This window comes from Balaenoptera musculus, chromosome 13, assembly GCF_009873245.2.
Source record: "Balaenoptera musculus isolate JJ_BM4_2016_0621 chromosome 13, mBalMus1.pri.v3, whole genome shotgun sequence".
NCBI classification, from domain to species: Eukaryota; Metazoa; Chordata; class Mammalia; order Artiodactyla; family Balaenopteridae; genus Balaenoptera; species Balaenoptera musculus.
In genome coordinates, this window is record NC_045797.1 from 37,020,090 (window position 1) to 37,044,895 (window position 24,806).

At 33.9% G+C, this 24,806-nt stretch overlaps 1 protein-coding gene across 11 annotated transcripts in view; it reads right to left on the reverse strand.

Annotated features, from left to right (window-relative positions):
* EHBP1 (EH domain binding protein 1) overlaps positions 1-24,806 on the reverse strand; it is a 336,395-nt gene that overhangs the window by 180,253 nt on the left and 131,336 nt on the right. For 7 of the 11 annotated variants that reach the window (XM_036872664.1, XM_036872662.1, XM_036872660.1 and 4 more), the window contains exons 6-10: positions 23,436-23,617; positions 20,717-20,856; positions 7,153-7,257; positions 6,381-6,503; positions 1,748-1,988 (exon numbers count right to left, since the gene is read on the reverse strand). In XM_036872664.1, coding sequence (XP_036728559.1) covers positions 1,748-1,988; positions 6,381-6,503; positions 7,153-7,257; positions 20,717-20,856; positions 23,436-23,617 — 791 coding nt within the window. The remainder of the gene's footprint in view (positions 1-1,747; positions 1,989-6,380; positions 6,504-7,152; positions 7,258-20,716; positions 20,857-23,435; positions 23,618-24,806) is intronic. The other 4 variants (XM_036872669.1, XM_036872665.1, XM_036872667.1 and 1 more) reach the window with 1 other exon arrangement.

The following is a 24,806-nucleotide window of genomic DNA, read 5'->3' on the forward strand; positions in this document are numbered from 1 at the left end:
AACCACTGCACCAACAGGGAAGCCCCCACTTTATGTTTGAATCTGGAGTTTCTATTGCGAAGTCTTTAGGTTCACTAATACTTCCTTCTGCAGTATCTAACGTTAATCCCATCCAGTGTATTTTTCATCAGATTTTGTATATTTCATCTTTATAAACTGAATTTGGACTTATTTTTTGTCTTGCATGCTTATGCTTTCTTCCACCTTCTTAAAATATCTGGAGTATATTTATATAATAGTTAAATTACCACATTTGTCTATTAATTCCATCATCTGTACCATTTCTGCATCCCTATCTAAGGAATGAATTTCCTCCTCATTATTAGTCAGATCTTCCTGCTTCTTTACACGCCTGATACATTTCTGATTGGCTGTCAGACATTGTGAATTTTATGTTTTGGATGCTTGATTTTTTGGTATTCCTTTTAATATTTTGGGGCTTTGTGTGGGATGCAGTTACGTGGAATCATTTTGATTCTTTTGAGCTCTGCTTTTAATCTTTGCTGGGAAGGCCCAGAACAGCCTTTACTCTAGGGCTGTTCCCCCACTACTGGGACAATACCCTTCTGAGGATTCAACTTGATGTCCCATGTGTTAGGAAGTCTTCCTCTCTGGCTGGTGGAAACCCAAACTATTCTTAATCCTGGGTGAACTCCAGGGATTGTTCTGTCTAACTGTTTGTTCTCAGTAACTTCCTCATTATGCGTACTCTGATCAGTACTCAGCTAAAGACTCAAGAGGAACTTTCTACAGATCTCTGAAACTCTTTATGAGTAGCCTGTTCCTCTCTGAGACTCTGTCCACAAGTTCTAGCCATCTTAGTACCTCCAAAGTCCAAACTCTGCCTCCTCAATGCAGGGAGATTCTAGGGTATTTGGGTTCTCTCTCCCTGAATTGCGGTTGGAAATTCTCTCCCATAAATAAAGCTTGGACAAACGTAGGGCTCACATTCTTCGTTTCTGTTCTCTCAGGGATCCTGTGCTATTTGTGTCCAATGTCTGAAAACTGTTGTTTCATACATTTTATTCAGTTTTTTAGCTGTGTAAGACAGAAGCTATATCTAGTCTATGCTACTCCAGCATGGCTGGAAGTTTTACTGTTGCTTTTTAAACATACTTAGGGCCACAGTCTGCGGCTACATGGGTTGCAATGTGCAACTCCAGAATACAATGTGGACATACCTTCCTCCTATCCCCAATCTAGATTTGAGTAAAACAGAAGCCCTAATCACAATGACTATTAATATACTAAGCTTGTGGTCAATAAACCTCTCATTTGGGTAAGAATAATGACTCAAATGTAGATAATTCCTAATTTATAAATGTCATGATCTCATTGTTTGGCATTTGAATAAATCTTCTCATCAAATCAATATCATAAATGATTATTTGGTTCCCACAATAGAGCCATAACATAACTGAAGTGTAATGCCTTCAGTAATCGATTAAAAACACCTAAGTACCATGTATAATATGGTTGCTGTGGGAAGACACAACTGGAATTCTAACCAGAGATTCCAGGAACGTGTTTCCTTCATTTGTTAGTTTAGGGTGCACACATAATCATATGGAAGAGGGTGGGAGAATGAGGGTCAAGATTGTAAAAACTTGGATGGGGGATGAGATAGATACTAACTTGTAAACTATATATTAACATAGGGACAGACCTCTTTTTACCCATCTAAAGGTGTATTACAGAAAGATCTCTTTAGTTAAAATATGATGATAGCAAAATGAAGTGTACTTACTCATCCAACTCCTCTTCTTCAGCTTTAGAACTATCAGCATAGAGATACTTGCTCATGTCCACCGGTCTTATATTTTTTCTTTTTGTAGACTGCGGAGGAGAATCCTTTATAGTTACAAAGGTTTCTGGCTCATCAAATGGGTTCAAATACTGTGGAGTCTGTACCTCTTTAAAGGGATTATAGCTGTTATTATAAAAGGATTCTTCTGGTTTTTTAGGTGAAACTGTTTCAGTGATTTGTTCTATAAAACAATAGCAAAAGATGAATTAAATCAAATTAATACTATCTGATATTTTCTTATATATTTAGTGTTTTCAAAAATACTCAATCTTGAATTAATAAACTCTATGGGGTTGAAAGAGTGCAGATCAATAATATGTTTTATGAAACTGAGTTATTTGTAGTGAGGTGGATGGACCTAGAGTCTGTCATACAGAGTGAAGTAAGTCAGAAAGAGAAAAACAAATACTATATGCTAACACATATATATGGAATCTAAAAAAAAAAAAAAAATGATTCTGAAGAACCTAGGGACAGGACAGAAATAAAGATGCAGACACAGAGAATGGACTTGAGGACACAAGGAGGGGGAAGGGTAAGCTGGGATGAAGTGAGAGAGTGGCATGGACTTATATATACTACCAAATGGAAAATAGATAGCTAGTGGGAAGCAGCCGCACAGCACAGGGAGATCAGCTCGGTGCTTTGTGACCACCTAGAGGGGTGGGATAGGGAGGGTGGGAGGGAGACGCAAGAGGGAGGAGATATGAGGATATATGTATATGTATAGCTGATTCACTTTGTTATAAAGCAGAAACTAACACACCATTGTAAAGCAATTATACTCCAATAAAGATGTTTAAAAAAAAAAACAACATAAAATTGTCAAAAAAAATGAAAAATGTTTTAGAGGGGCTAAGTCCAGAAGATGTGATATCTAAGATCTTTGTCTACTCCAGGAATACTGCTCTTCAAAATAGCATCTTTGAATTGTTAGTGCCCTTGGAATCTCTATTAATGTTGGCATTATGGTATACCAATTTTGGAAATTTTAACCTTCTTAGAGGTACAATATTCTATTATTGCTTAATTTATTTCACTATACTAGCTTGCCATCTCAAACTGATATATAAATTTCTGTTTTTAAAAGAACATAAAATTGATTAAATTTTGGAAGAGTCTTTGGTAGTTACACAAGCAGAGACCACTTAGGAATCTGAAAATTCATTCTGGATATATAAAAAATACACCATATATCATTGAATTTGTTTTTATAAAGTCTTCAAAGAGCAGGTTTCTGTATACTACAAGTCCTTAAATCTTTAGAGCTTTTAATGGGCTTTTCAACACAATTCATATCCAATCAATACCTCATTTAATAACGTAAAGGAATAACAAGAATTCTGAAGTTGAAAGAGCCACATTAAAATCATACTGAGAAGCAGATAGATGTGTTCCACTAAATTCTAAATTTTACTATTTCAAATTTCAATTTGAAAACAAAGGTACTCTTAAAAATAAAACTCTGACTTTACGACACAAAAAGCACTACAACAGTGTCATGTCCTCCAACAATACTTATGGAGTGCTTAGTACCAGGCTTTTTCTTTTACTTTTATGTTTATTAATATTTTAAAACAAAAACGAGGCAGAGTTCCATGGTGGTCCAGTGGTTAGGACTCTGTGCTTTCACTGCTGTGGGCGCGGGTTCAATCCCTGGTCAGGAAACTAAGATCCTAAGATCCCTAAGCCACGTGGAGAGGCAAAAAAAAAAAAAAAAAAAAAAAACCAACAAAAAACTGGAATGTATAATAAAACTGTTTAAAATTTGTATTTTACTAATATAAATATTTAACCAAATTGGAAAAAAGTTTCAAAAAGCCAATGATCACAGAACAGTTCAAAAGTAATTTTAATTATGCCAAGCAACTCTAACAAAATACTCTAGGAGAAGAAGGCAGAAAATCAGTTTTAAAATCTTCAAGAAAAATAACTGTTTTATAACTGACATTTCAAACAATTTAATCCAAATATTAGAAAAATCTCTTGATTGACATATATTTATGATTTTTATATTTTAGAGTCAAACTACTTTTACTTATACTTTAGACATTAGCCCAGAAAACTTATTTTGTCTTTATATTGAAAAAATAAATAAAACAAAAAAACTCTGAATTGAATTTCTGTACATCATGGTGAAGCAATTATAAAGTATGAAAGAGAATTCATAAAATCATAATAAATCAACACTGAAATGAATTTAAATACAGCCTATGCTAGAGAAGAGACTCAGTAACTGTATCTTTTGTCAGACCAGGATAACACTCAAACACCACTATAATCTTTATAATAATCTAAATGAAGCATTATGTTTTCTCTGTAGAAGAGACTACAGAGTTTTTACCTATTCAATTTTTTTTATTAACAAATACCAAGTCTCAAATGCTTAAGAAATTGATAAAACCTGTCAATGGAAATAAGATTTTTATTTTTACTTTCAGGTAGAGGATTACAAAAATTGATCCAAGCAAGTTCATCAGTTACAAAACCAAAAGCAAGAAAGTATTCAAACTATAGAGCAAGATTTGAAGATGACAGAATAGCAAGAAAGGAGAGTTTAAGATGAGACTATTTCATATAAAAGCTAACAAATACATTTAGTAACTTTCTAAACGGGTCACTGAAGCACAGAATGTCATGAAACTAACAAGAGAACTGAAATTGTAAAAGCAAACAAAAACAAAAACCATCTAAACAACTGTAACACATTTATTTCTTTCTTAACTACTTTTGTTACTTGAGGATGCATGTTTTTAATCAATAAAAATTAATAAATTATTTCTAGAAAAATGAGTGTTCTTCTAACAGAAAATACTTATTCTAAAGTCTCCAAGAAGTATATATTTAAAAAGAATACTGGTTGTCAAGTTTTTTTCTTAGCTCTATAGGCATGATTAAAGTTTCTGAATCAGGTTGGCTAACCTCACTTAACCTCTCCAAAATAGAAATACAATATACATGTTATCTGCTACTCCTTTCTATACCTCAGAAAAGACACACATATATTTTTAAAAATTACTTACTTGATTTTGAAATGAAAAGCTCAAATACTCATATCTCAAAATATTTTGGTAATTTTTTTTAACTCAGTGTACTCAGATGTATTTAGTATGCAATTGAGAAGCTTTGTGGTCAAAAGAAGACACTTGATTAGCCATCTTAGCTCCAACTCCACCTCCATTTACCTAAAGTTCTTCTTCAAATCACTTAATTCCTCTGGGCCCCAGCTCCTTAATCTATGAAAAGAGGCAGCTGAACCAGATTACTTCTAAAATGTACTGTAACCGTTAAGATTTAAAATACGTTAAAATAAAATAGGTCATAGGGCTTCCCTGGTGGAGCAGTGGTTAAGAATCTGCCTGCCAATGCAGGGGACACGGGTTCGATCCCTGGTCCAGGAAGATCCCACATGCCGCAGAGCAACTAAGCCCATGCGCCACAACTACTGAGCCTGTGCACCACAACTACTGAGCCCGCGTGCCTACAGCCCATGCTCCGCAACAAGAGAAGCCACCGAAATGAGAAGCCCACGCACCGCAACGAAGAGTAACCCCTGCTCGCTGCAACTAGAGAAAGCCCAAGCACAGCAACGAAGACCCAGTGCAGCCAAAAATGAATAAATAAATAAAATAATTAAAAAAAAAATAGGTCACAAACAAAATAAAATCTCATTAATCTAAACTTACTAATTTAGAATTTGGTAAGAAGGGAGAAAGTAATGGAAGGAGAAGAAGAAGTGGATTATGAAATGATATTGCACAAATAGAGTGAATCCTTAAGTTGAAACCTCACTTTTCACCATGACAGGCAGTAGTAAAATTCTTTAAAGCTCATGAAGATTTCATAAGAGCAGTCTAAAAGATGTAAACAGGGGTTAATCATTCTTGCATTTACTTTGAGCAAACAGAGTTTAATTAAACAGAGGTCTTCTTCAACAGCTCTTTTCTAAGCTTTAATAGTTTGAAACTACTTGATAAGAAAAATGACTCACGAAAAAAATACATGGTTTTATTTCTTACATGTTGTATATATGACAGGGATGGTCCTCAATCTTCTTTCTGTTCTGTGACATTCACATGCACAACTTACTTTCGTTACTAAGAGTAATTCTCAGCCAGAGACAGGGAGTTGGGAGTGGAGGGGCTCATCGCACTGAGGTGTGAGGGCCGAGAAGCTGTATAGAGAGAAAAGGCTACCTCCACCACCTTAATATGGGTATGTCCCACAACCTGACCTTGCTTGGTAGGCCAAACTAATGAGACTTTACTGCATGCCAGCTAGATAAAATACTGTTATCTCTAACATTAGAGCTTTACTATTTGACCAAACTAACAAAGAATTAAAAAATAAGCCCCAAGTAAATGTCTAGGTAAGGCTTCCCTTTTTCTTTAAAAACAATTCAATGGAAGCTACCCAGAATTGCTGATCAACTGCAATTGGTATTGAATAAATAATACTGCCATTATAAACAAAATTTACAAGTCTTTAAGAACAAAATCTCTTCCTGCCCTTACAGTTCAAGAGAACTTGACAATATACAAAGACTTTAAAAGTAAAGAAAAAAACTTGCTACCTTCTGAGTCAGGATCTCCAAATGGATTTAATTCTGCTACATCAGGATCACCAAATGGATTTAAATTCACAGTGGCCAAGTCCTTTTCTGCTTCATCCAAAAAGTTAAGTTTGTTGATAAGCTCTGAAAATAAACATACGTGTCAGTTCACTGTGGTTACAGTTAAGCATAATTATCATTCACTCATGAAATATCTCAAATTGTAAAAATTCATACTAATCATACCTGCAAATAATAAGATATAGCATTTTACCAATGACAGAATGCCATTCAAGTATTTTGTAGCATACCAACATATTCAAATAAAAGAAAACAAACACATGAATTGGAAAATATCAGATAATGAACTAGAGAAACTTTTAGCTCAATCTAATTTGATCCAATAAAAAAGTACTAACATAGATTTTGAGAAAAAAACATCCTTCACTCCTAAATATGAATAATTCAAATTGATTTAATATAAGCAAATATTTCTAAAACAATGTTGTTATAATATATAAGCTAACTAAAGAAATACTGTCATGTTATACGACCAGTTATTATAAGATGTTTTAAAATCACTGCCTATCAAGGATCCTGATACAGGCTTTGCTAAAGATAAGTTCTGTTATGTTGTTGCCTGTTGGTGCACTACAAATTACCAAAGAAAATTTATTAAAGGAAAAGCACAAAGACAAAACTGACAGCTAAGTACAGACAGAAGTCAAGAGGTAGCAGGTCACAGTAAATACAAGCAATCAGAAGCAGAAAGAAAGGAAGAAAGCTCTTAGACCTTCAGAGGAACTGGCTGATTTAGCTGAAGGCATATTTGCTTGCTTTATGCAGTCATCTTGATCTTCATCTAAGCTGCTCAGAGCATTCAATTGGTTTACAATTTCTGTAAACAGAAGCCAGTCGAGACAAATGTAAGGTAAGGTCATTTAATTAAAGAGCCACAGAAGCATGCTGTTACTCAAAAAGACAAAGAGAGGGGATGTTTGGTTAATCAAGAGAATACATTCAGAGGATGTTATTTTTGATGAACTATAACAGATATATTTAACTGAAAGTTATTCTGTACTCATATTTTAAAATAGAAAACATTTTAAAAATTAAAATTTATATTAGTACTATAACAACTATGTTAACAAACACAAAACAAAGATAATAACCTGAGAAGTTGACATTGGCTTTCACATTCTGCATTTGTAAAATAGGGCTTTAAATGCATGCATTAAAAACAGAATAAGAAATATCATCTGATACAATAGAAAATATGTGCTATTTGTTTTGTAATATTCTAAATTTAAACTATAAGTTTTAAGAATATATCTACATGAATCATGAACATAATAAGCACTTGTTCATATTCTGGAATTTTAAAAATCAGCACAAAATAAGAAAAGCAGGCAATAGCTATTTTCTACCTCTGCTTTCTAGGGAATCTGTTCTTTTAAGGGAACTCTTGAGTGTTTGCTTTAGGATATCTTATAATTTAGCCAGTAAGAGACAGAATAAAAAAGACAGGAACAGGTAGAAAAATCTTAAAATAAAAATTCATTTTGTGCATAAAGAGAATTTTTTAAAATGAGTCATACATATTGTGGACAACTCCGAATATGTGAAATTATGATTCATTGGGTGAAAATTAGCTTGGAATAAAATAATAAGAACCTACTAGAGTATTCTAGTTAATCCTTGCTGTTTCCAAGCTTAAAACCTGGGAATAACTTAGGCATTAGGACAAACCAAATAGATCCAGATCATTCAGTGGGAAGTAAAGAAAATGGTTAGAAATAGACAATAGTTGTAAATTCAGCATAAAATGCTGTTTTTTAACACTGTAAATCTAAGTACACATTCTAAATTTTATGTGAACCAAATAATAAAATACACAGTTGTAATAAGGTTGCCTTCATCCATTCATTTGTTGTTGAACAAATACTCGTTTATCACCCTGTGCCGAGTACCATGCTTGGAACATAAGGATGAAAAAAACGTAGTATTGTCCTCATGGAATTTACCATCAATAAAGATAGAAATTAATACAGAAACAGACAATAAATGACTACTAGAATATTAGGTGGTCAGAAATGTGTATTGTTGTACAGATCTTTGAGCCAAATACATATGAAAAATTGACATTCATTTCCCTTGTCTGAATGAGAAATATATTTTGCATGAATAAAAATGCTTGAGATAGTCAAAGTAAATCATAGAAAATAAAGAGTAAACACAATACCAACTGAACTCTTAATCTGAATGTGAATAATAAGAGTTAGTCAACCTTTATAAAGTATCTTCTTCCATTTTATCCTGCCAATAGTTTAAATCCCATTCTGACTCAAACTAACCTAGCAAATTCCTCAGTAGGCAGAGTTTATTCTTAAATTAGATCTTTTACCCCCGACTAGTAGTCATTGTAACTTTGTAATTTTCAGGGAAGTATAATGGAGAGAATCTATGCCATGTGATTACCAATCCATGACTGATTTTTTAAATTCATTACTAGTTTTGTATTTTTTAAAATTTGCAGATGGTTTATTTTTAACTTCAAAAATATGAAAAAAGAAATATTAATAACAGTTAACATTTATTAAGCAGTGGAAAGGGCTCTGCATATGTTATGAGTTAATTCTCATAAACATCCTGAGGTATTATTATTAATATTCACATTTTATCATGTATATTAGTATCATTTATTTGCACTGTATTCCCAGATGTGTAATTAAGAGGCTAAAATATTTTAAAATAATGTTCAAAGATTTGTAGTTTTCTTTACACATTTTAGTTATTTAATATTCTTATATGTAATCTCAATGAGAGTAGAAATAATTTATTTAAGCACCTTATATAATGAGCAATAGAGGGAATACTGAAGAAATATTAAACTTGGTTCTTACTTTCAAAACATTATTATTGTTCCATTATAAACTTTTAGGTACAATGTGGGCATTTATTTAAATACTATCAAGATGACTGAATTACATGACTAAATTATTTACACTGTAATTTTTCTGAATGTTTAGAATATTTCCTTCCCCTCACCATGCTTTTGGTGATACCTAAAACCACTGATAAAAAAATAAACAAATAAAACCACTAATGACCATTTCCTCATTAATTAACCCAAAGTAATTTCTTATTTCCATTCTTGTCACTGATGACAAGTTGTCCTTCCTAACCTAGCTTTCCGTATTTATCTATAGCTTAAATAAATCCTTACTTAACACCTAGAATTTCTGCTTCTAGAACTTTCATTCATATTAACAAAGTGAAAAGGTAATGCTCCTCTTATTTGGTATGCAAATAAATCTCCATCCAAATCATAAAAAGAAGCTATCTCCAAAGAAATACCATTTACCTATATAAGAAACATTTCTCAGGTACCTATTATACTTTTTGGGGACAGACAAGTAAAGCAATATACAGTGTATGATAAATATGATATTTGTTATGACTGAGATATGTATCGTAGGGTATGTGAAACTAGAAGAGAGGCATACAACTCAGTCTGAGGTCAGGAAGCCCTCCTGGATTTATTCAAGGAGGATTTATTGAGTGAAAATAAGGCAAAGAGACATCATTATTACTATTAAAATAAAGGAGAAACTGGAGGGCATTTCACAACGATGAAAGGGAGGCGAATGAGAACATGATATACTTGAGGAACGGCAAGTTGTTTGGGGTTTAAGATACCAGGGATGGGGAATGGAATGAGATGAGGTTGGCAAATGTCCTATCATGAAGGTTATAGTGACCAAAATAAAGAATGTGAACTTTACTCTGAAAGCTCTGGGAATCCATTGTAAGATCAAATGTATAGTTTAGAAACATCATTCCAGGAGCAACATGGTAGCTGCATTTGAAAAAAACAGGATAGGAAGCAAAAAGATGAGTAGTTTAGCATTACCGCTCCATGAAGGGAGGCACTTAGTAAATATTTGCTAATTAAAGAATAGATTAAGAAGAAAGCTTTGATGGTTAATTTGACATGGGGGATGGGGAGAGGAATCTAGGATACATGCCAAGTTTGTGTATTGGGTGACTGTGTGGACATTAGTTCTAGCACTGCAGTGGGGGCTACTCAGTTTGGCCATACCAAGCTACAGGTGCCTGTGAAACTTATGAAAATAATTCAATTGGCATTTGCATATGTGGGTGCACAGCTTAAAATACATAATTTTGTTATGTATTTCTCCTTTTAAAAAAGTACTTTTCTGTTACTTCCAAATTTCCTGCAGCCAATGTGTTTTACATGTATAATCAGAAAAACAAAAATTAAAAATTTAAAAGAAGATTTACAACACAAATTTATTCCCAGAATTTTTTTAAGTGGGATGCTTTCCCAGTAATATACCACCCTGACCAAAAAAAATCCCTGGCCCAACATATTTATATAATACTTCTTACTTATTAAAGCCTTGTTTCACCAAAAATTTACACTTTGCAAAATGTTAATAATGCTATGTAATAGCACAAAATAATTTCTACCCTAGCACTACTCAAACTGAGCAATAAACCTGTAGTGTAGCATTTAGTCATCATAACAGTGTGTCAATCTGGACTTGCTTCACACTGGTGAGAATAAGAAGGAAAACTAAATTAGGGGCAGGCAATCGAAGCACAGGGTCAAGTAATTTGAGACTCTTCTTTACATTAGGAAGGCAAAAGAAGAAATTGACCACCAGAGATTATCACACTGAACCAAAACAGGGGGATGGAAGTGGTGTCACAAAGAGTACGTGGGTTTTTCTTTTAAGAAAGTCTGTAGTGGAGTTAAAAGGGCAGGGTGTGGGAGGGTCTGCCTAGAGCTAGACCATACCTGCAAATCTTGCAGCACCCTCATTCTTCTCTCCAAAGTATAATAAGATTCAGTACAGGTATATCTCATTTTAAGATGGTCTAAGATAGTAACACTGCAACTTCTTAATAGAGATCAAGTTCCCAAAGATGTCACTTTTCTCACGGGCTTGAGCCCATAAATATTTGATTTATGGATACAACTAACAGGTTTAATAATGTGATTTTCAATCCCTTTAGCAGGTCATATTGTAAATGAATGAATGAACTGAATGAAAGTCATAACACTTGTTGTAATTTTTATAAAGGCAGAAAGACATATACCTTATATTTAAATTTTAGCAATTGTGTGTTTTTAATCTATGTGTTTATCTTATGTCTGTCTACATATCTATGCATATATATGTATCTATCTACAATATATTTCATTTATCTCTAGAAATGTTATAGTTTAAGCTACCAACCTAAAATTTGGTGGCTAAAAACAAATGATTATCTCTCACAGTTCTATGGGTTGATGCACTCAGCTGAGTAGTTCACTGCAGTTAGATGGTGGCTTGAGACAAAGTCATCCAAGGCTTGAACTGGGCTGGACGTCCAAAATGGCTTCTTCACTTACATGTTTGGTGTTTCAGCTGAGAGGCAGGAACAACTGGGAGCTGGCCAGGCATCTCTCTCTCTCTCTCCCTCTCTCTCTCTCTCAAGTGGCCTGTCCATATGGGTAGTTTGGGGTTCCTCTCAGCATAGCAATCTTGGGGTAGATGGACTTTTTACATGGCAGCTGGTATCCCCCAGAGAATGCACTAGAAGAGTCCCAGGTAGAAGCTACAAGGCATTTTATAACTTAGCTTTAGAAGTTACAAAGTGTCACTTCCCCACTGCATTCTACTGGTTAAAAGTGATTTACAGGGCTAGCCCAGAAGACATGGAGGGGACTATAAAAGGGCATGAATATTGGGAGGCTTGTTTCATTGGAGGACAATCTTTGAAGACTAGCTACCACACAGTAGATCAATAAATCAGAAAGTTGAAATCATTCATTTTCTTACTAATCTAACATATTTATTATAACTTTTATGTTAACCTTCCAGTATTTTACTTATGCACATATATGAAAGGCACAAATCTTAAACTGTACAATTCAATGAATTTTGACAAATATATACACCCAGGTGACACAAGAGGAAGAACATTGCGTCATACCCCCCCCACAATAAAAAAATCTCATGCCTCTTTTCAGTCAATCCCAAAACCCACCAGCTATAACTATTCTAACGTTTTTAATATAGGATTAGTTTTGCCTCTTCCAGAACATCACGTAAATGGAATCATACAGTATATACTCTTTTATGTAAATCCTCTTTCATTCAGTATAATGGTTTTGATATATATCCATGTTGTTAATTCATCAATAGCTCATTTTTATTGCTGAATAGTATTCCATTCACAAATATAATACAGTTTAGCCATTCTCCTATTGATGTACATACACCTGAGCTGTTTCCAGTTTGGGGCTGTTATGAATAAAAATATTATGAATATTTTTGTACTAGTCTTTTTGTGGATGTATGTTTTCATTTCTTTTGGATAAATATCAAGGAGTGGAATTGCTGGGTCAGAAGGTAGGTATACATTTAGTGTTATAAAAAACTTCCTAAGTTATCTTACCATTATACTCTCCATGAACAATGGATGAGAGCTCCATTTGGTCCACATCCTTACTGACATTTAGAATTTATTGCCAGTCTTTTAAATTTTAACCACTCTGGTGGGTGTGGAGTTGTGTTTCATGATGATTTTAATTTGCTCTTCCCTGATGACAAGTGACACTGAGAACATTTTCATATGCTTACTGGCCAATGGCGTATCTTTCTTTGTGAACAACAGGTTTGAATCCTTGCCCATTACAAAAAAAAAAAAAAAAAAAATAGGGTTGTCTTTTTATTATTGAGTTGTAGGACATTAAAAAAAATCTATTCTGGATACAAGCCTGTGTCAGATATATGCTTTATGAATATTTTCTTCTAGTCTGTAACTTGTGCATACATTTTCTTAACGGTCTATTTCAATAAGCATGCGTTTAAAATTTTGGTCAAGTCTAATTCATCAAATTTTTCTTTCATGGCTATTACTTTCTGTGTCTTGTGTAAGAATGTAAGAACCCTGTGCCCACTCTCAGGTCACAAATATATTATATTTTTTTATTTTTCAGAAGTTGTATAGCTTTAGCCTTTACATTTAGGTCCATGATCTGCCTTGAATTAATGTTTGTGTATGTGTAGGAATTGAGGTTTTTTTTCCATATGGACATCTAGGTGTTTCAGCATCATCTGTTGAAAATATTTTCCTTTCTCTACTGAATTATGCTGCACCTTTGCTAAAAATTAATTGACCAGATAAGTTTGGGTCTATTTTAGGATTTTCTGTTTTGTTGCACTGATCTGTCTATCCTATGTCAGTACCATACTATCTTGATTATTATAGCTTTACAGTAAATCTTGATGTCAGATAGTATTAACAATTCTGTTCTTTTTCAAGATTATTTTGGCTATTCAGTTCCTTTGCATTTCCAATTATATTTTAGAATCAGCTTTTCAATTTCTATTTTTTTAAAAAACCTGCTAGGATTATGAATGGCACTGAGTTGAATCTATAGACTTGGGAGAAAGTAACATCTTCACAATATTGAGTTCTCTAATCTATGAACAGAGAATCTCTATCTATTAAAGACCTTCTTTAATTACCTTCAGTAATATAGTTTTCAGGGTAGAGGTTTTTCCACAGCTTTTGTTAAATTTATTTCTAAGTAGTCTGTTACTTTGAGCCTCCATTGTAAATGAAATTGTTTTGTTAATTTCATCTTCCAAATGTTTGTTGTTCATATATAAAAATATAAATTTTCTATACTGATTTTGTATCATGTGCCCTTGCTAAGTATAATATTGAATGAAAGTGGTGACAGCAAACATCCTTGCCTTGATCCCAATCTTTGGAGGAAAAGTGTTCAGTGTTTTATCATTAAATATGATGTTAGTTGTAGCTCACCATAGATGCTATTTATCAAAATGAAGAAATTCCTTTACATTAAAACTTTGCTGAGAAACTCGGTATTGAATTTTTTCAAATGCTCCTTTCTGCATCTATTATGATGATTACATGGTTTTTCTCCTTTATTCTGTTAATATGGTTAAACTGACTTTGCATTCCTAGGATAAACCCTTAAAGAATGCATATTGGTACTTAAATATTAATTATCTCCTGGCTCCTTCCCTAAATAAATATTGGAGAGCTTCTAACTTCTCCTTCAGAGCTCTTACTTCCATCCTGGCCCTGTCAGATGGGCTCTCAGTATCCACAGAATTCTTCCAGAGTCTTGTAAGGGGTGCCAGAGAATGTTCAGTTGTCATTAGTACAAACAAAGCAGCATTAGGGATTAAGAGTGATATAGAAAGTAGGCTGAATTTGTAATCTCTATCTTCTGCCACTTCTACTATTCTCTGAGTTGACACATTTGAGTTCTAAACATCGGGAAGAGATACTCTTGCTTTCTTCAGTCTCTCACCCTAGGGTCTCAAACTCCTTTAAGAAAGAGGTAGCTTGTACCTTACAAACTTTTTAGCTCAAGGAACTAGAAATGCCCCACCTCTCTGCTTCTACCCTATTTTCCAACCTTAAAACCTAGATAACAGATGCAGTATTCCAGAAATTCTCATCCTTCACACAGATCTCTAAAATAGGTGGCCATTTAAAATTATTTTACTTTATAGAGTCCACAGCAATTCTATGATTTTGTTAATCAGTCTCCTAAGTACTGGAGAGTAAATGCCCAAGTAAAAACCAGAAGCAAATTAATGGATGTATTTTCTGACCAGGGCCCCAAGTTTATTCTGAGGACCCTTTTAATCTAAGAAAAGAGACCTATTTATCCCCATTCATAGCCCTAGCAAGTAGGACATTTAATCTCAGAGGGCTGAGTCATATCATAATCAACTCTAGATCCTCAAATATGAACTGTTATCTCCTCTACTAAGATCCTCAAATATGAACTGTTATCTCCTCTACTACCATCTGTGCTGTAAGATTCTGTTCCCTGAAGGTGGCCAATATGTCACTCTCTCTTCCTACTCCTGAATTAACTTTACCAACTATAGGAAAAGGATTAACAAACACCAGGCAACATGCTTATGGTAAAAATAAATCCTGATTTATAAACTGCATCTGGATGGGAGAACTCTAAATGGACTATATCCCTGATGGAAGGCCATAGCTTGAGCTTCTCTAATTGTGGAGACTCTCGTAACTAAGCATGTCCCTTACAGGGACCCTGAAAACTATACCTATCAAACTATTACAAAAGATAACAGTTCTTGTGCAACATGAAGATTCTAAGTCAAGGTAATCCCTGCTCCTAACTATGTGGATCTTGTCTCCTTGTACCCAAGTTGTCATTTGGGGGAGAGGTCAAAGAACAGTACCTAGGCTGCCATGAAAACTCCAGTGAAAGAGGAATGTTCTGCTGAATGCTGTTTCCTGTCCAATATCCTCCTAAATGAATCTAATACTAAGTTTGGGCTATTCAGGTCCTGTGAGTCTGAATGCCTAACTAGAATCCTTGCTGATCTTTGCCACAATTATAAGTATACCAGGGGCCTTTCAGGTGTCTCATGATGTCTGGTTTCCCCAATAATGCTCTGTTGTAAACTGTTTCGTTTAAACCTAATTTTCTGAGCTACATTCAATAGGACTTTGCCACTTATGCAGAATGTCTTTTTTTCCCCTTTCTGTTGGTGTGTATTCAGAAATTGAACATGAATCCCAAAGATGGTCATTTCACCAAAAACTGGTTCAAGCATTGTGAGGTTGCCATACAGATGTAGGCATTGTTTTGAAACCATATATACTTTCTAATACCAGCTACAGTAGACTTTCCATTCAAAGGCTTTGTTTTTCCAACTCCAAGGTCAATCACTCCCACTACATTTCAGTGATTTTTCCAACTGCCCATTCATGGGTGCTGCACCTCTGCAGAAGACATCTATACAGGTAACTTCAATAAAAGGTTCCTGCCTAAGAGCCAGTCCCTGTATCCAGTTAGCAGTGAATTCTGTCTCAGACAGACAGAGTAGGGGCTTGTGATCAGTGTAAATATATATACCATGAATTTACTTTTACTTCTAGTAAAGTCTGTAATTTCGGAAGATATACTTTGTCAGTTACTAATGATTTACAGCCATATTCCACAAGAGCACAGGCTAAATGAATAGCCTCTAGGTGTCAATCTAAGATATACCCAAAATAATTCTAACAGTCTGTTTCTTCAAGAAGCTTGCAGCTTAGTTGAGGAAATAATGTACCCATATAATTTTACTGATATAATGTGATTGCATTTTATGCATTTATAATATATACTTAATACAGGCAAAATTTTAAATAATAATTCCTTTCTCCATAAAAATTGTGTCAACAATTTTTAAAGCTGCAAGAAAGTGTGAACATAAGCTGTGTTTAAGTTATTGCCACTTTAGCTGGTAAATAAAAATACCCACCATACTTTATTTGTACCATGTTTATAAAATACATTCATTTTGTTTACTCTTAAGCTATTATTCAAACATTACTATTGTTAAATTTTAATATAGTTTTTATTATCTTAAAACTATTTTATTTAAACAGTTTTACAGTGGTAGTGCTGGTGCTGAAAAAATATTCCTGAAAGTTAACCTTGGAATGAAATTTACAGGTGCTAAAAAATGCAACTCAGGAGGCCAAACAACTGCCATAACATGCTGTGCTATTAATTTAAGTGATTGTCCTCTGCAAATATAATAGAAAATGCTGAGAAAAAAATGTAACATCAAAGCATAAGTATGTTACAATGATTGTGGGTTTACCGACTTAGAACTTGAATGTAATCACCCACCGTCCCTACTTACCTATGCTCCCTCAACACACATTTTATATTCATTATTTTTGGGAAACTAGTCTTGAATTATTTAAGGTCTGAATTATGTGTCTCCTCCAGATCACATTCTTTCCATAAAATGGGACCATCCCATCTTACATAAGATAGTATATGATCAAAGGTCAAAATGAATGGAACAAGATAACAAGGCAGAGTGATCAATATGGGCTACAATAGGAGATGGAGGCCCTCTCATTTATGGCCTTTCAGTTAACATATTTTAAATTCTCAATGTGTTCCAGACAATGTGCTAGAAGCTAGAGACAAAAAAATGATCAGAACATGTCTCTACCTTGAAGGAATTTCATAAAATATGGACAGTAAATACATAAATAAATAATAACACAAACCGGTAGCATTCTGAAGAAATTCTGGATCATCATAAATTGCATTAAAACGATTGCTTCAGTTAGGGTCAGAGAATTTTAGGCTATCTAAAAAAGTTATTTCTGCAGTGGAAATTTTAGAAATTAAGGTATATATATGTATGTTTAAGCAATAAGGGTTGCTATGGTATGAATGTTTGTGTCCCTCAAAATTAATAAGTTGAAATCCTAATTCCCAATGTGATGGAGGTAGGGCCTTTGGGAGGTGATTAGGTTATGAGGGCAGAGTCCTCATGAATGAGATTAATGCCCTTATAAAAAAGACCCAAAAGAGTTCCCTTGTCCCCTTCCACCACGTAAGGAATACAATGAAAAGTCTGTGACCCAGAAGACGGTCCTCATCCGACCATGTTGACACCTTGATCTCAGGCTTCCAGCCTCCAGAGCTCTGAGAAACAAATTTCTGTTGTTTATAAAGTACCCAATATTTTGTTATAGCAGCCCAAATGGACTAAGACAAGAGTTCCGTTATAAAATCTAATTATTACTGAATCCTTTCATTAAATCTGTATTTTGCTCAAAATATGTCCTTTCTTTTCTTTTCAGCACAGAACTTGTGACATGCTGCTATCACCTTTTTTTCCCATTGCTATGATGAAAACAGTACAACATTGCTCAAAACATCTATGACTATGAAAATGTGTGGTTTTCTTGTTGCTACCTATGGTATTAGTGCCTAATTGAGATTTAGTTTTAACCAAAAGCCATATACAAAGAATAAACCATATTCTCTAATTAAAAGGTCAAATCACATCCCACTGGAATTATAAAAAACTCATGCTGTAAGAAAATGCCTGCATTTTTAAATGGTACAGCAGTAGCACAAAGGATAGAGTGATCAAGTTTAAGATGGAGAGGGCATGAAAGGCTTCTTAGAGGATGTGGCAAAAGAATTAAAATTTGAAGGATAGGTGGGAAGTCATTGGAGGTGGTAAGGGAAGGACACCAACTTACCTTCCTAAGTACTTCAACTAGCCAAATAAAACAAAGAACTCAAAGATAGCAAAGACATGGCATTTTAAAAAGTATTGTATGATTTTGCTGACATTATAAACAATGCAAATGTCAGCATTTATTATTGAAAAAAGAAACCCAAAATGTTATTGAAATAAAAATAATAGCCAGGAGGGGTTGGAGGGAGAAATGCAAATAAAGAGAGGAGAGAATCATATTGAATCTCACAAGGTGAGTCAACACATTCTGTTTCATTTTTAATGTTAGTAGAGAAATACAGGTTCATTCAGTTATCCCTCTAGCTTATTTATTTTAGAGGATACTATTCCAAAATGAAAACAGAGGATATATAACTTCCAAATTACTCTATTAAAAAATGCTTAAATAAAGAACATTTGAGAATGGCAAAATGTAAGGGGTGGGTGGGAAAAAATAATAAGAAAATTCCCAAATAAAAGTATAAAGTAATATAAGTGAAATTAAGTATGTCAGCTATCAAGAAATACAACCAAATACTGTTTATAAAGAGAAGTATTTAACACAGATAGGATTAAAAATAAAGTGATAAATACACCAAGTACAAAGAAGGCATGGATTACATATATCAACATCAGGCAAAAATTCAAGGCAAGAGGCATTAAATGGGGCAAACTGATCAAATTATAATCCACGATGAAGCTATAAGAGAATAAATTTTTATAAACTAAATAATTTAGGACTGAAGTTCTCTGTCTTTCACTGATGAACTATACAAAAAGCATAAGAATATAAATGACTAAATAATATAAATGTAAAGTTTGGTCTAATAGCTACATGCTGAATCTGACAAATAGAATATACATGTAAAAAGATATTTATGGAAAATTTACAAAAACATCAGATATCTACACTACAAAGAAAAAGATCTCAATCATATTTTTTAAAAAATTGAAATATGACAGGCTTCAGAATCTTATTTGAATTAAATTAAACTAGAAATAAACAAACTAGAAATAAACACAACCCATGACAAAGCACATTCTCCAAAACATTCCTGGGTTAAATAAGAAATCAACATGGCAATCATAAATTAGAAAATAATGCAGCTGACCCTTGAATAAAACAGGGTTTAGGGGCATCAACCCTCTGTACAGTGGAAAATCCACATATAACTTATAGTCGGCCCTCTGTATTCATGCTTCCTCCAAGTCCTCAGTTCTTACATATGTGCATCTACAGATCGTGTAGCACTGCAGTATTTACTACTGAAAAATATCTACATACAAGTGGACCTATGCAGTTCAAACCAGTGTTGTTTAAGGGTCAACTGCAATTTATAAAATTTGCTCAGGACAAAACGTCTATCTTTGCATACAAGTCTGATCAATTCCTTATAACAGAAGTATTGCAGAGGTGAAGGTCATTGGAGTTGAGGAAGTCACAGAAGTTTTTGACTAAGAAATTAAATTGGTCATCCATGTGATCAATGGAATTCCCCCATACGATAGCAAGAATTTAGGCAAAGCCAAGAGATGGGTACCAAAGTGCCCAATGAATTTGGAAAAGTCACCAAGAGGTGAATAGATGATAGAAGTCAAGGGATAGCAATCCAGAAATTTACAGCAATTTATTAGCTGAAAGGAGTATGTATATAGTGCTTGATTTTCACTCCAATAATAAAGGTATAACATCAGTTCCTTAAGGGTGCTAGCCAGATTGATGATAAACATTTATTGACCAATTAATACAAAGAGGTTCTAACCACTTACCATCTTAGTAGTTTGATCAAACCAGCTATAAGAAATACTTGCATGGAAGTGTCTAGATATAAGGATACATAAGATGTATACAAATTCAAAACAAAGAATGCCCATACAATTTATGTGAATAAATGAACAGGAGCTAGGAGAAGGTAGCCAATGCATCTCCTCATCTTACCCTTAAGACAGATTTTTACTTATAGAGGGTTCATCCATACATTGACAAAATAAGTATGAACATCTTTAGGTTACTTTATACTATAATCAGTAGTTCCAATAAAGTTTGATGCTTTCTTGACTAGCCTTGGACTTGATCTTAAACTGCTAAAATCTGTTATTTCCATCAGCACGTAAAGTTTCCAGAGAGCTAAATGGTATATTATATTAGGAAGCCTTAGGAAAGAAACAATACCTTGTTAGTGGAATTGTTTTTTTCCTGGGAAACAAAAATGAGTTTTTCAACTCTGCAAAAAAAAACAGATAGATTTTTAGTTTAATGCAAGTAACACCAACCTGTAATTTTGGCTGCCTTTTCCTCTTGGTTCACTCGGTTCTCATCATCATCTTCATTATCTTCCTCAAAGTCATCTAAATTGCCAATGTCAGCTTGCTTCATACTCATCAAACTAGCCAAACTTTGCATGTCTTCATCCCTATATCAATGATAATACACAATTTATTAAATGACATTACCTTAAAAAAGGTTGTTTCTTAAGAAAATAATATTAATACATTTCTTCTTTCTAAACATTAACAAGACTTTTTAAACAGTTATACAAAACTACTGAACAATCTAAATATTCATTCATTAATTTTTAAATGGCACCTTTAATTAATAGAAAGCAAACAGGATTAAAACTAACTGGTTAGGAGTTAGTTTAATTCTGTGCTGCAGATCTAAAATTTTCTTCATGGAATTGAAGTATGGTTTTCTGATCATGAAGTCTGGAAACAAAAACTTGTTTCATAAAACAGTGGGACAGTTTGCAAATCAGATGAGATCTAGACTTTAAAAATATTCAAGTTTGCAGAAGGAATTAGAATAGAAATTCTTAATCTGAAGTCCATGAACCCTTTTGGTTTTGTGGGTAGGAGTAAAAAGAAGTGGTAAACCCCTGTAAATTATATTTAAATCTTGTTTAACTGTGCATTTTTCTCAAAGGAGTTAAAACTCCCCTAAAGTTAAAAAACTACGGTAATTGAAATAGCACCCGAAAGCCTAGCCTTTTTAAGAATTACAGGATAGAAAATGACTTGGGTTAGTTAAATACCATACATTTGACAAAATGTAAAAATGTTTTTATATCTAAGTATTTTAAGTATAAATTTATAAAGTTTACATGAAATACTCTAAATGTTAAATAATTTAAGTTTTCTTGACCTATTATTTTACTTTAAATTTCAAATAAACTACAGTGAATGAAACATATTTCTAACATGATACATACAAACTAAATTTCAATCTGCTATACTTCCCCCAAATTCAGAAAACTGAATTAAAACAGTTTCTCATGTTTTTACCACAATAAAATAAAAACAAAACAAAACAAAACAAAACAAAACCACTGTTTCCTTTGTAAAGTAATGCTTGTTAACATTCACTTCTAAATATGGTATGATTTTGTAGGCTAAACTGGTTTTTGAAAATCTTTGCATTTTATCTCATATAAGCTTAGAGTTAACAAAATCATTTCCCCCTTTTAAGACAAATTTAGTGGCACAAAGTCTGCATGGACAAAAACAGTTGTATTACCTTATGTGAATGCCTTACAAACTGCTTTCCCATCACCAGGGTATAATTTCAATATATAACAGTGTTCTTAAAATGTTAACTTGCTTAATTTTACCTCCTCTATTTTCACCCTGAACACTTTTCTTTGGGAAAGGTGAGTAGGCAAGGAATGAGGAGATAGAGAGGTGGTTTAGGGTGTTCTGAGAGCATTCTCCACTCAAATTGAGACATTTAGTTTGACTGAATTTCCTCTCACCCAAATTCCAATGAATGGTGCTAAATCACTTACTGCTTCTGCCCAGCGGAAAGGAGTCCACCTTCAAAAGATCTTCTCTGACTTTTTCTCCCTTCTTTCTGTGTTTCCTTTCCTTTCATTTTGGCTTGAACTTCAGAGTAAGGTCTTTATTTTAAACTTTTCAATATTTAAGTCTACAATTTAAAGTCCTGAGATGAAAGACTAATTGCTTCCATCCTGCACTGTCCCTCCACCACACTCACATAGAAGCCAACTTTCTAGAGAAGAGGCTTACTGTTATCTACCAAGTCATTTGTTGCCCTGTAGATGAGTGCCAAACATCTCTTTTTGACTGACGTACAGAATCCAGTCTAATCAGTCAAGTAGACATGGCCAATTATAGTAACCACATTCCACTAGGTCAAACACATTCAGAACTGTGATGCAGATTAGACTGCAATGTTCATAGCTGCCTTCTTCCTATCACCTTTTAAGTCTTAGGCACAGAATTTCCATTTCTCCTCTCACTGATCTTCCAGTCCAAGTAGGTGCTAACCCTTTCATTACACCCAAAACTTGCACTTACCTTTGATTTGACTGTATGGAACAACTAAGATAAATGTTACTAATTTTTTCCTGTTCTAGGTATGTTTACCTCTTTTTAACCAGTTAGAATTTTACTCTTTTAGGAGACTAGAACTAGGTGTAGGAGTTATCTTTGCGCAATGCCTATTCAGTGCTTAAGAAGTGATATTTGAAAAAGATAGTGGTCATAGCAAACTGGTTACGTAACTGTACTGTACCTTCCTATATAAGTTTTGGAAGGCTGAGCCAAAGAATATGCATTGGCAAAAGTTCCTTTAATTCTCTCATTCCTCTTATCCTAAACTTTTCATTTTGGCTTCCTCTCATGCCTCAGCTGCATCAAACAGCTCTACAAATTGAACTGTGGACTTCAGAGTACAACTACTTACACTGAAGACATTGAAATATAAAACAGACCCTTATGATAACCTATAATATACAATTTAAATTTTTGAAAATTGCTATAGTCACTTTTATATTATTGATCATTCTCTAGAGTTGGAAGAGACTATAAATAACACGGAGTACATCTAATTCAGCCTCTGAAACAAAGAATTGGCAGGAATGATTGGTATGCGGTAGGATATTCTCAACTGTTAACAGTTTACTGAGTCAAAAGCTATTTACCTACAGTGTTTAAAACATACTCTAAAGTAGCTTATTTGATAAAAGAAACTTACGTGGCTTTTCCTTCCCGAAGGAAAATGCAAGATAATGAAAACTGAAGAGTGGCAGATACAACTTTTTTAGACAATGGCTTGAATTTTAACTTGACATCAGTCTGAGTTGGCATTGGGCTTGCATACTGTTTCATGTTGATGCTGGTGGTAGCAAGAGCTTTCCTTCGACCAGAAGGGGATTCCTGGAAGGTAAAAAATCATTATGTAATTTGGAGTTATTTACTTTACAGCCAAATATTTTTGAATGTTATTTTAATAATATGATTAAATAGCAGTTGAGACTTCCCTTTCCAATGAATTCCTATAACATAATATTGAAAAAAATTGTAATAAGGTTATATCACAACTTTCATATCTTTAAGTAAGTAAGGCAGATAAAAAATTGGAGAGAGCTGGCTCAGAGAAATAAGGGAAGACTAGAACAATCCTAAATATCTCAGGAAAGGAAAAGCAAGGAACGCAAACTAGGACAGAAAGTCTCCAGAGTTCCTGTAAAAAGAGGATCTAGCACAAGGCTAGGTGTCAAAAGTACTCAACAATTGTTTTCCTTACTTTAATTATATTTAGTGTACCCTAGTGATATCTCTTCTTTCTGAACAATTCCAGTTTCTTATAGAACCCCAGCCTCTGTGGCATTCTACCTCGTTTTTTCTGCAGTCGCTGAATTCTATCTATCCTGTACTTTGAGACTTAATTCTTCCCAGGGCCTTTTCTGCTCACTCCAGTCTAAAGTTCTCTCTTCCTTCCCTAAGATCACATAAATCAAGTTAGAAAGAATTGGTTTCTCTGATCCTATGCCTGTGGTGGACACTGCTAATCGACCCCAGCAGATCTCAAGTCTTCTCCACACAGCTCTTGCCAATTCACTAGAAATGGAACACAAAATGAAACTTATTTGCTATCAAAGATGTTTAACATTCCATTAATAAGCTATCTCATTTCAAAATTATCCTTTATAGCATAATAGCCTAGGAAAATAACGAAAACAGAACGGCAAAATAATGACTGGGCATTAACTATGTATAAGACATGGTGTCAATTCTGGAAAGATATGAAGATGAATAAGACATAATCCCTGACTATGTGTTCTAATGGTAGGGGGAAATCCTAGATATAGGGTAATTTATAAATAACGTAAACCCAAAGTCATATACCAGCAATCCTTGGGCTTTAGTGGTCTGAGAGTTCAGACCTAAAATAAAACCTAATTTCCAAGCAGTGTGACCTTGAGTAAGTCAGTAAACTTGAGCCTTGGTAATCTTCCCTATAAAATAAGGAGACCAAATAGATATCCATTCAAACCCTACAATGGTTTCCTATAAAATTACTCAATTTTCTAACCAAGGCAGGAAAAACTACCATTAACTTCTG